The 13,240-nt window shown below is 46.2% G+C and overlaps 1 protein-coding gene across 1 annotated transcript in view; it reads left to right on the forward strand.

Moving 5' to 3' along the window:
- The window catches only part of ZFHX4 (zinc finger homeobox 4), a 177,856-nt gene that overhangs the window by 160,764 nt on the left and 3,852 nt on the right, over nt 1-13,240 (forward strand). Inside the window, exons 7-10 of the mRNA XM_036264369.1 lie at nt 309-442; nt 630-830; nt 1,354-1,471; nt 1,938-7,334. Of these exons, the coding sequence (XP_036120262.1) occupies nt 309-442; nt 630-830; nt 1,354-1,471; nt 1,938-7,334 (5,850 nt within the window). The remainder of the gene's footprint in view (nt 1-308; nt 443-629; nt 831-1,353; nt 1,472-1,937; nt 7,335-13,240) is intronic.

The raw sequence follows: 13,240 nt of genomic DNA on the forward strand, positions 1-13,240 counted from the left end.
GTGATCAAGGCGGCTTGAGACATCAGAGAGCACATGTTATTGATGAGTTGCTCGAGGTCACCTAGGGTTATCTAAACAGGAGACAGCGGTACATTTTAAAATATATTTATAAAGTCCACCTAGTCTGTGGGCACAAAGAAGTGTGTTCTTGCCTTTTGAGAGCAGCGTCATTTGTAAGGGCTTGTCCAGTTCCTTTGGCGACTCAGTGGCTTTGGAGTCAGCGCTAGATGAAAAACATAGAATCTTTCAAGTTTGACATTGTTAGTCTTTCGAAGTTGACGTGTTCTGTTTTTTTGGGGGGGGATCAGGAATAATCACACCAGAAAAGGAGCTAAAAGTCAGTGTGGCAGGGGTGACCCAGCCACTCCTGCCGGCAAAGGAAGAAGATGTCGCAACAAAACGATCAAAACCTACAGAGGACAATAAATTCTGTCACGAACAGGTAAATATGTTTTTTTCCCCTTTGCTCTATAAACGTATTTATTTTATTTTAATTTATTTATGAGTGCTCCTGGTAGTGTTAGAGCCCCCTTGTCATTGCCAAGGAATGAACCCTTGGTGTTACTTCTCATACTTTGAAGTCATCAGAATAACAATAACATTGGCCCTGTTTATTCAATATTTTCCAGTTCTATCAGTGTCCTTATTGTAACTACAGTAGTAGGGACCAAAGTCGTATCCAGATGCACGTCCTGTCGCAGCACTCGGTGCAGCCGGTCATCTGCTGTCCCCTCTGCCAGGACGTCCTCAGCAACAAAATGCACCTGCAGCTGCACCTGACGCATTTGCACAGCGTGTCTCCAGACTGTGTGGAGAAGCTGCTTATGACAGTAAGGACACTACATGTTGACGCGTGTGTGATGTAATCTCTGGTAGCAATGCCAAGTCTGCAATTCTTGGTCGATAGAAATTTATTTCTTCTTTGTGACTTAAAGCTGTCTCACTGACTGTGTTGTAGAAATCACAGCCCTATGCCCATCTATTGTCTCTTTTGCTAGGAAAAGAAACAAATACGGTTTGGGCATCGATTATTGAATAACACATATTTTACAGCCTGTTTTTAATATCTATAAGGTTAATTGGATGAGTCATGTGGACATGTTGAGTTTAAACTTTCCTGAGTATCAATATAAAGAAATAGACCCACAAAAACATTGTTAAAAAAGGAAAAAGAACACCGCATCGCCATGGCATTGGTCTGAAACTGGAAGGAAAGCAGTGGCCTGTTAGAGCCACAAACCCCCCGGCTTTGGTTGAAAAAAATCTAATCGGGATGCTACTGTCCAACAGCAGATGTGGCAGAGCCCCTGATTGCTGGGGTACCTTTGACACGAGCCCCTTTGGTTTTCACAGGTGCCTGTGCCCGATGTGATGATGCCAAACAGCTTGCTGCTGCCGGCAGCGGCCTCTGAGAAATCCGAGCGGGACACACCTGCAGCCACCACAGCGGAGGGGACTGGGAAGTACTCAGGTACGCCAGCCTGTGAGAAAGGTCACAGCAAACACACTTCAGGGCTTACAGCAGCAGTGAGCCAAGATTATTACTCTCAAAGTGTTGAAACAGCAGCACAGAGGAAAATAAATGTTCCAAGAGCCCTAGTTTTCAATGCATATTTAGTATCAGGCTGTCTCTCATTGCCTGTGGGGGACCCGCGTGTTGATGCCCAAGAATGTTCTGTGTGTTCTAATTCCCACACACTGAGGGTGGCCCTTGGTGTCACACTGACTGTAGCATCCAGTAATTACCTTTGTCTTCTTTTCTTTTGTATCTCGAAATTCCTTGAAGTCAGGGGTGATTTGCAACATAGTAGCTGCTCAATAAATATGTCTCCAGTGAATCAATTAAGCAGAAACCTGTAGCGGCTCCTACTTAAAAGCCTTCTCGACATGTAGCCCTTCTTCCTGTAAGCGAGCTGTCTGTGCTTTCTCCCGCCCAGGCGAAAGTCCAGGGGATGACAAAAGCATGGCATGTCTTGAAGACTCAAAGGCCAGCGTGGAAATCAAGAGCGAGGAACAGAAACCGGCTAAAGAACCCATGGAAGTGTCTGAATGGAACAAAAATGGCAGTAAGGATGTGAAAATCCCCGAAACACTCCAAGATCCGCTCAGCGAACAGCAGAAGAGGCAACCGCTGTCTGTGTCGGACCGCCACGTGTACAAGTACCGCTGCAACCACTGCAGCCTGGCGTTCAAGACGATGCAGAAGCTTCAGATACATTCCCAGTACCACGCGATTCGGGCCGCGACAATGTGCAACCTCTGCCAGCGGAGTTTCCGTACATTCCAGGCTTTAAAGAAACACTTGGAAGCAGGCCACCCTGAGCTGAGTGAAGCTGAGCTCCAGCAGCTGTATGCCGCCTTGCCCGTGAACGGAGAGCTCTGGGCCGAGAGTGAAACCATGGCCCAGGACGACCATGCCCTGGAGCAGGAGATGGAGAGAGAGTACGAGGTGGACCACGAGGGGAAGGCAAGCCCTGTAGGGAGTGACAGTAGCTCCATCCCAGATGACATGGGCTCTGAACCAAAGCGGACCTTACCCTTTAGAAAAGGGCCAAATTTTACGATGGAAAAATTCCTCGATCCATCTCGCCCATATAAATGTACAGTGTGTAAAGAGTCATTCACCCAAAAGAACATTCTCCTGGTCCATTATAATTCAGTGTCTCACCTGCATAAGTTGAAAAAGGTGTTGCAGGAAGCCTCCAGCCCCGTTCCCCAAGAAACCAGCAGCGGCACTGATAACAAACCCTACAAGTGCAGCATCTGCAACGTCGCCTACAGCCAGAGCTCGACCCTGGAGATTCACATGCGGTCCGTGCTCCACCAGACCAAGGCCAGGGCTGCCAAACTGGAGCCAAGTGGTCATGTGGCCGGGGGCCACGGCCTCGCATCCAACCTGAGCAGTCCCGGCCAAGGGATGTTAGAGTCCATGAGTTTAGCAGCCGTGAGCAGCAAAGATACCCACTTAGATGCCAAAGAATTAAATAAAAAGCAAACCCCAGAATTAATCTCTGCTCAGCCCACACATCACCCAGCGCAGTCGCCGGCACAGATCCAGATGCAGCTCCAGCACGAGCTGCAACAGCAAGCCGCGTTCTTTCAGCCTCAGTTCTTAAACCCAGCCTTCTTGCCTCACTTTCCCATGACCCCGGAAGCTCTGCTCCAGTTTCAGCAGCCTCAGTTTCTCTTTCCTTTCTACATCCCCGGGACGGAGTTCAGCCTGGGACCGGAGCTGGGTTTGCCGGGCTCCGCCGCATTCGGGATGCCTGGCATGACGAGCATGGCCGGATCCTTGCTTGAGGACTTGAAGCAGCAGATTCAGACCCAACATCACGTCGGCCAGACTCAGCTGCAGCTCCTCCAGCAGCAAGCACAGCAGTACCAGGCCACGCAGCCCCCGCTGCCATCGCAAAAGCCGTCCCAGCAGCAGCAACAGCAGCAGCAAGCGAGCAAGCTATTGAAACAAGACCAAGCCAACCTGGCCAGTGCCGACGGCCCAGCCATGAAGGATGTGCCACCTTACAAGGAGGTGGAAGAGAGTGCGGAAAAGCAAGAAAAACCAAAGCAAGAATTTACAAGCGAAGGCGAAGGACTCAAAGAAGGCAAAGACTCAAAGAAGCCCAAATCCCTGGAACCATCCATCCCGCCACCTCGAATAGCTTCCGGGGCCAGAGGGAACGCCGCCAAAGCGTTGCTGGAGAACTTCGGGTTTGAGCTGGTCATTCAGTACAATGAAAACAGGCAGAAGGTGCAGAAGAAGGGCAAGAGTGGGGAGGGCGAGAGCTCAGACAAACTGGAGTGCGGAACGTGTGGGAAACTGTTCTCCAATGTTCTCATTTTAAAGAGCCACCAGGAACATGTGCACGGGCAATTTTTCCCTTACGGAGCACTGGAAAGATTTGCTCGCCAATACCGGGAGGCCTATGACAAGCTTTATCCAATCTCGCCACCTTCTCCAGAAACGCCACCTCCACCACCTCCACCTCCTCCACTGCCCCCAGCTCCCCCACAGCCTTCCTCCATGGGGCCGGTGAAAATGCCAAGCTCGGTGTCCACTCCCCTACAAGCTCCACCCCCCACTCCTCCACCACCACCACCGCCTCCTCCACCCCCACCACCTCCCCCGCCGCCTCCTCCTTCTGCTCCCCCCCAGGTCCAGCTGCCTGTGTCCCTGGACCTCCCCCTCTTCCCTTCCATTATGATGCAGCCGGTGCAGCACCCAGCACTTCCTCCCCAGCTGGCCCTGCAGCTGCCCCAGATGGACACGCTGTCCGCTGACCTCACGCAGCTGTGCCAGCAGCAGCTTGGCTTAGACCCCAACTTCTTGAGGCATTCTCAGTTCAAACGCCCACGGACGAGAATCACAGACGACCAGCTCAAGATCCTGAGGGCTTACTTCGACATCAACAATTCTCCAAGTGAAGAGCAGATCCAGGAGATGGCGGAGAAGTCAGGCCTCTCTCAGAAGGTTATCAAGCACTGGTTTCGCAACACGCTTTTTAAGGAAAGGCAGAGAAACAAGGACTCGCCATACAACTTCAGCAACCCGCCCATCACGGTTCTGGAAGACCTCCGGATTGACCCGCAACCCTCCTCCCTAGAACATTACAAATCCGATGCTTCATTCAGTAAAAGGTCTTCTCGAACGAGGTTCACCGACTACCAACTTAGGGTCCTACAAGACTTTTTTGACACCAACGCTTACCCCAAAGACGATGAGATAGAACAACTTTCCACCGTTCTCAACCTCCCAACCCGGGTGATCGTGGTGTGGTTCCAGAATGCTCGTCAGAAAGCACGGAAGAGTTACGAGAACCAAGCAGAAACGAAGGATAATGAGAAACGAGAACTGACTAATGAGCGGTACATCCGAACCAGCAACATGCAGTACCAATGTAAGAAATGCTCTGTGGTGTTTCCCCGGATCTTCGACTTGATCACGCACCAGAAGAAGCAGTGTTATAAGGACGAAGATGACGATGCTCAAGATGAAAGCCAAACCGAAGACTCCATGGATGCCACCGACCAAGTGGTATACAAGCATTGCACAGCGTCTGGCCAGACAGACACAGCCAAAAACGCCACAGCCCCTGCGGCCAGTTCTGGCTCTGGGACGAGCACCCCTCTGATTCCATCACCCAGACCAGAACCTGAGAAGACATCTCCCAAACCTGAATACCCCATAGAAAAGCCAAAGCAGAGCGACTCCTCTCCCCTTTCTCAAGGCAGCAAGCCAGCCGCACCCTTAGCATCCACCTCCTCAGAACCCCCACAGGCCTCAGCAGCCCAGCCCCAGCCCCAGCCTCAGCCCCCCAAACAACCCCAACTGATCGGAAGACCTCCCTCGGCCTCCCAGACCCCGGTCCCTTCCAGCCCACTGCAGATTTCCATGACGTCCCTGCAGAACAGTCTACCTCCACAGTTACTCCAATACCAATGTGACCAGTGCACCATTGCCTTCCCGAGCCCGGAACTCTGGCAGGAGCACCAGCACATGCATTTTCTCGCTGCTCAGAACCAGTTCCTCCACTCTCCGTTCCTGGAGAGGCCGCTGGACATGCCCTACATGATATTCGACCCCAACAACCCCCTGATGACCGGACAGCTGCTGAGCAGTTCTCTCTCACAGATGCCGCCCCAGACCGGCGCCGCCCACACCGCAGCCCCCGCCACGGTGGCTGCTTCCCTGAAAAGGAAACTGGATGACAAGGAAGACAACACCTGCAGTGAGAAGGAGGGAGGCAACAGCGGCGAAGACCAGCACCGCGACAAGCGCCTGCGGACCACCATCACCCCCGAGCAACTGGAGATACTCTACGAAAAGTACTTGCTGGACTCCAACCCGACCCGCAAGATGCTCGACCACATCGCCCGGGAAGTGGGGCTGAAAAAAAGGGTCGTGCAAGTCTGGTTCCAGAACACGCGAGCCCGAGAAAGGAAAGGCCAGTTCCGGGCGGTGGGTCCCGCCCAGTCTCACAAGCGGTGTCCCTTCTGCCGAGCCTTGTTCAAGGCCAAGTCAGCCCTGGAAAGCCACATCCGCTCTCGGCACTGGAGCGAGGGCAAGCAGGCGGGGTACAGCTTGCCCCCGAGCCCTTTAGTGCCCACCGAAGACGGGGGAGAAAGCCCACAGAAATACATTTACTTTGATTACCCGTCTCTGCCGCTAACGAAAATCGATCTATCAAGTGAGAATGAACTGGCGTCGACGGTGTCAACGCCTGTGAGTAAGACGGCAGAGCTGTCCCCCAAGAATCTGCTGAGCCCCTCTTCGTTTAAAGCGGAATGTTCTGAGGATGTCGAGAACTTGAATGCCCCTCCGGCCGAGGCTGGGTACGATCAAAACAAAACTGATTTTGATGAGACGTCCTCGATCAATACAGCCATCAGCGATGCCACCACTGGGGACGAGGGCAACGCTGAGATGGAAGGCACCATGGGAAATTCCGGAGATGGGAAGCCAGCTTTATCGCCTAAGGAGCCGAAAACGCTCGACACTTTGCCAAAAACAGCCACCACACCCACCACAGAGGTCTGCGAGGATAAATTTCTCTTTTCTCTCACGAGCCCCTCCATACATTTCAACGATAAAGACGGTGACCATGACCAAAGCTTTTACATCACGGACGACCCTGATGACAATGCTGACCGCAGTGAAACCTCCAGCATCGCAGACCCAAGTTCCCCAAATCCTTTTGGGTCCAGCAACCCTTTTAAATCCAAAAATAATGATCGGCCTGGTCACAAGCGTTTCAGAACCCAAATGAGCAATCTTCAACTCAAGGTCCTCAAGGCCTGCTTTGGTGACTACCGAACTCCAACCATGCAAGAGTGCGAGATGCTGGGGAATGAGATCGGTCTGCCCAAACGCGTGGTCCAGGTGTGGTTCCAGAATGCAAGGGCCAAGGAAAAGAAATTTAAAATCAACATAGGGAAGCCTTTCATGATCAATCAAAGTGGAACCGAAGGCACCAAACCAGAGTGTACCCTGTGTGGGGTGAAGTATTCTGCCCGCTTGTCCATCAGAGATCATATTTTCTCCAAACAGCACATTTCAAAAGTGAGGGAGACAGTTGGGAGTCAGCTTGATCGGGAGAAAGATTACTTGGCTCCGACCACCGTTCGGCAGCTGATGGCACAGCAAGAACTTGACCGTATCAAGAAAGCTTCAGATGTGCTGGGCTTAGCAGTGCAACAGCCCAGCATGGTGGACAGCAGCCCCCTGCACGGCATCAGCCTTCCTGCAGCCTACCCGGGACTTCCCGGCCTTCCTCCAGTTCTGCTCCCTGGAATGAACGGTCCATCCTCCTTGCCCGGATTCCCACAGAATTCAAACAGTAAGTCACTTCCACAGGAGTCAGTCTAATGAATTAGAAATATCAGGCAGCCGAGCACATGTATAACCAGCACAGGGTACATGTGAATCTTTTTTCATTTCAGTGAGTGAAGCCATTAAATTATTTGAAATATATATTTTGTTGGTTATAATTCATCGCCAAGAACTAAGTCCCCTGGACATACGCAGAAAAACAAAGACTAGCTAGGCCTTAGCGGTGTCTCAGAAATCTATTCATTATTTATATCATTATATTTTTATGTCTTAGAAATACTCCTTTTATAGAATCATTTCAATACTGATTTCCACTGGCATTTCAACACAAATGTGTGGCATGCTATTTGATGTACATACTGTCAAGAAAGTGAAGCATTAGGTGATACCTTTATTGGTATCTTAATTTATGTTCTTTCCAAGGGAGGCTTTTTTGTTTGTTTTTGTTTTGTTTTGTTTTGTTTTATTCCCCCACATAAATGCCAGGAAGTTCAAAAGTTGAAGGGCCCCTGGCCACAGGAATTCACCCACACTACACCTAACAGCTAATAAATCTTACATTTAAAGTTTAACTACCATAATATGACTTCTGGGATAATTTTTAATTTGGCATTACAGTAAGATTTTGCTTTTGTAGCATCCATTGTTGCTTATTATTTAAATAAATTTGCAACCTTAGAGATATATTAATATTACTCCATGCCCTCCTTCCCCCTGCCCCACCCCAGCCAACGTCTATAATTAAGTCAAACAAAATTATAAAGCTTTCTGAGGAACCCCAGAAGATGAATCCAATTCTGTGTTCATCAAGAGAAATGTAATTTGTGCAGCATCAATTTAATGAATAAGTGTGGGTATGCATTCTATTAGGTTAAAAAAATTGAGTACAGTGAGCTAGGCAGTGACATAGCCAAACATATAACAAATATTAAACGTTTTATATGTTATAATGAAAGTTATATATTATCCAAAATAGAACAACAAAAAAATTTCTCTTATAATTTCTTCTTTTAAAGTAAGTTTTATTTTCCAAATTAACGGCGATACTGTTTTATTCTTTTTGAAAGGGAATTTTGACATTCTAAAGGCTTATCTAGAATGAACTAATTACGTATTTCTAGAAAGTTTCCAAAACACATAGGAGAGCTTTTTTTCATTTACACAAATTGGACTTTTACATAAATGTCAAGCTCTTCAATCTCATCTTTCTCTTATAAAAACCAAACTTGCCATATGATCTTAGGAAGATATTCCCATTTTAACTGTTACATCGGGAAACATGAGAACAGTCAGAGCAAATGGCCTCTTGGCTGCGGCCAGCTCGCCTGGCCCCCGTCCTGCGTGATGCGTGGCATTTGAGAGAAGCAGGAAGGGTCTACACCCACAGGCCGGCCCAAGACATTGCTGCAGTGCCCCTTCCCTGAACCACCACCGGGCATCTTCCTCTCCATGAGACTTTGGGCTTCATTATCTGGCTATTCTTGGGGCCTTAAATATCAGAGCTACAATGATGTGTTTTGTCTGTACATCTTAATTGTCAGATATAACTGTTTTAAGAAGAATGCAATGGCTATTTTTACATATGAATGTAGCAGTTTTCTAGTCCTACTTTATATATCACTGTGATTATTAATGGACACATAGAAAAATGTCTTATGTGGAAAAACTCTTCTGATCACTCATGTGAAGTAGAGTTTTCCCACATAAAGTCTAATGTGAACAACTCCTATGAACAGTGATGTAATTTATAGTGATGAAAAATATTAAATAAACTATTGTGTAAAATAGAGGAACATTTGCTACTTTACGTGCACTAAGAACAGTCCAAGTGTCTGTGGTTGTTGATGCCTGTGTAGTCTCCCCTCTAAACAGCGGTCAGAGCATCTCGTTTTTCTCTCCACTGAGTCTGCCCTTAGCTTGAACAATGGGTCCTTCACTGACCACCCTGTGTGAGGGAACGTGATAAGGAAGGAGAGAGAAGATGTTTATGAAATGCTCAGTCAACCTAAACTTCCCCCTTATTCTGCTCAGTATAAATACAAAGTGTGTCCTCCCCTGATTCGTGGGCCGTGTTCATAGTTCTCCGCATCGTGGCAAGATGTGCGGACAGGTCCTCCTCCATGAGCAGTGTCTTTAAACACATCAGACACTGAGGAACTCGGCGCTAGGTGTGTCTGTTGCTTCATCAAATCGTGGACCAAAACAGACCCGAGAGTACCCTAAAGAAAAAAGGCCTTTGCAATTTCTCTTGACTTCGTTTCTGTCGTTTTTGATAGATTTTAAACATGGCCACAGCAGAGTTACCAGCCGGACCCCAGCTAAGAGCCCGAGTTCCCATCCTTCCCAGTTCACCCATGTGCAGGTTAATTGACCTGTGGTGGTAACGCTGAGTATTTTAGGCATTTCGGAGGGGAGCTGTGCTTCTCCATCTTTCTACTGTGTTATTATTTCTCATCACACAAGTACCTCCTTCACTTTATGAGAGAAACAGACATACCAGCTAGGTGAAGTCACAAGGAGAAACTTACTTCAAAAGTAGAATACGTCTGTATTCCTCACATGCCCTGGGTTCTTGCAGTAATTTATCTACATGAATAAAGTTTGAGAATGTGCCATGTTCATCTTGGACCCATTTTAATGAGATTTTAGTTATGGAAAGGGCTTCATTTAAAAATACCCTATCCCTTTGGAGGTAAATGTGAAGGTTTTGATCCTAAGGACATCACTAAAAGGGACTCCATTAAATATGAGATGTACGTAAAGTAGTAAGTCTGATTCCAAAGGCTGCACCTTTTGGAGGTGTACATGAATTGTAATGCACACATCCAGTTGTAGTACATATCCACCTCTGGATTTCCTGGCTTAAACATCTATTTAGTTATTTGGGGGCAGAAGTGCTGTTGACTAGCTTTCGTGCTCACAAAACTTCCTTGCCTTACTTCCAAGAAGTCTTCAAATTATTTAGTCTATGATCACGAAGAAGGGCCTTGCAAGAGTAATGTACATCACGTGTGCCTTCATTTTTAAATAAAATGAATTATTTTCTGCTTAAAAAATTTTCCACATTTGTCTTTTTCCATCACGATCATGTGCAAAAAGGGAAAGTGGTGAAAAATATCACAAGCCTGGAAGCCTGGAAGAAATTAGACAACTTTAAATTGACATTTTATCCTTGAATATGTTAGCTTCCTTTGGGGGAGCTCAACATGAATAGAAACGTGATTTTCTATTTTTAACGTATTTACTTTATCGTTTTAAGTAGTGTCTGATTTTTATATGTTCCATTAGTGTTTGGAAATACTGCCTAACCCAATTTCCTTAAATGGAACTTCAGAACATGCCTTTTGCATTTTCCCCATACTTCAGTATAATTTACTAGCGCATTTGGGGTAAATCTAGATAAGAGTATTAGTCTTTAATAATTTTGTCACAATTGTGTATGTGGCCCCATGTACATAATTAGTTTTATTTTCACCTCCAAAATAAGTGTTCCCTCTAGGAGACCTAGATAGAAGAAACGGGGGCAGGAGGGGCCACAGCTAAGTTCACTGGGAGACAGGCGTTTTCTTCCCAGAGCATTGCTTTAGGCAGCTGTTTTAGGGAAACACCACCAAACGAAATTATGGTAGTTTGAGATTATCTGTAGGTGAACTTGAATTTCAGGAGTTTGGGAACAGGGAAGAATTTTTGACTGCAAATTTTTACAGCCTTGTGTCTTTTACTAGTCGGCCCGATGTACAGCGTTCAGTGTCCTGAATCTGTACCTCTTTCCTAACATGCTTAATTAACAGATGATTATTTAACTCAGCTTACTCCTCAGGATGTTGAATTCCTAGAAATCCCTGGCTGAAATTTGAGAAGACTATTGCATAACCTCATGACCTTTGCTTCATTGTATGACCTCTAGATAGGCGATCCTGTCTAAGGGGAAAGCCTAGTCAACAACCATTGGCCATCTTTCTAACAGCAATTGTTTTGTTTTTGTTTTTTTAAGTTCCTTAGTTCCCTAAAATTTGTCTTAAATTTTCATGACACAGAGGTTGGGTGAGCCAGCAATTTTCTTAGATTTACGGGGAAAAGCACAGGTGGAAAGGGGTCAGTTATTGAATTGAAGCCTCATTGTAGTAGACTTAGAAGTAAGGTTGGCTTTATGAGTAGGCAAAGAAGCTGGCTACCAATGTGGTATCATTCTAACAATGCAAAGAGGGCTCTTCTGTCCTTAGTAAAGCCTCTTCCACCTGAATCACTCAAATCTGAAATTCTGTAATCAGATAGTAATTTTTTTGCCTTAATGCATTATCCTCTGTTAAATGTGAAATGGCATAGAGTATAATAAAATCAGAGTACCAAAATGGGAAAAAAACCTCTCATTATCTAATCTAGTATATATGAAGCCTTTTCAGAAATGGGTGTATTTATATCTTTTGCTCTTTCTTGCCAATAAAATTTTATGCAGAGGCAAGTAGGGAGAAGATGTAGGCATAGTGATGCAGGAGTAAAGGCAAGGGAGTTGAGGATTTGGGCCCCCAAAAGCAACTCCATTATGGCACAGTTTTTTCTAAGGTTAATAAGTCTGAGTCCCAGGAACCAAGAAGTTTATCATACTAACTTGGATTAAAAATGAGGGCATTTTCTTTGGCCAGTTTGGCTCAGCAGTTGGAGCATCGGCCTGCAGACTAGAGAGTCCCGGGTTTGGTTCCCACTAGGGGCACGTACCAAAAAAGAAAAAGAGGGAATTAACTCATTCATTCCTACCATGCCCTGCAGGCTCTTGTTCTGTAAAACATGATACTCTTATCAGTTTCTCCAGAGATGTGATGTGACTTTCAAGGTATGTTTTCTTTTCTTCCTTTTTTAAAAAAATGTTTTTATTGATTTTAGAGAGAGAGAAGGGAGAGGGTGGGGAGTGGAGAGAGAGAAAGAGAAACATCCATGTGAAAGAGACATCAATCGGATGGAACCTGCAACCTTTTAGTGCATGGGACAATGCTCAACCAATTGGCCAGCCCCCACCCCCCTTTTTTTTATTTTAAATATTTACAGCTCTAGTAACCCATTTTTTTACTTAGAAAATTGGAATGTTTAGCATCTGTCCTCACTTACCATTGAGGATATTGGGGGACTATTTTCTACCATGATGGGCATTCCTTAGAGACAGTACTATGATGGTTAGGGTGAAGCTGAGAGCCATGTTGAGGACTTCAGAGCATCTTGAATTGTAAGCTAAGCCTAAGAAAAGCTGTCTCTGCTGAGTAAAGACCAATAAAGGAGCTAAAGTTTACTCTTTCTAGCTACAGAAATGCAGTTCTTGTGTCACTTTAAAAAAGTTTATTTTAACACCCAAATGCTACATTTAGCATGCAGGTAAGAATTTGACCAACGGTAAAAAGATGATTATCTCAAATCTCTGATTTTTCTGTCTATAGCTATGTACGAATAATTTAAACTCCATTTGCTTTCTGGTTAATTCTCCCCTTGGCCCGTCAGGCCTCCATCACAGTCCTTGTCCTGATCACTTAGTGGTGAGCTTTCCCTGATCAGGAAGGAACCACCACCCACCCAGTCTGCTCCTTTGGCAATCAACTTTACTTGCTTCTAAAAAGCACATTCAGGAAAGGCGCAGACTTTTGCAACTCCCTGTTCTATCTCGAGATGTCATTTAGTTTCTCACCCAACTACCCAGCTCACAAAAATGGCTTTGTAACAGGTTATTACCAGCCTCCACATTAGATTGGGGGATTGAAACCCAGCAAAAATCTCTTGTGCTACAATAGGAGCCCTCCTCTACCCAACATGTCTGTCTACTGAGTGTCCGAGCATTGGGTTTCCCTTCTCTAAGGGGCGAGAATCTTTTTTTTTTTGTAATAAAGAAAATAAAGGGGAGAGAGAGACAGCATGCAAAAGAAACATTGG

Source organism: Molossus molossus, unplaced genomic scaffold, assembly GCF_014108415.1.
Source record: "Molossus molossus isolate mMolMol1 unplaced genomic scaffold, mMolMol1.p scaffold_m16_p_16, whole genome shotgun sequence".
Classification (NCBI taxonomy): Eukaryota; Metazoa; Chordata; class Mammalia; order Chiroptera; family Molossidae; genus Molossus; species Molossus molossus.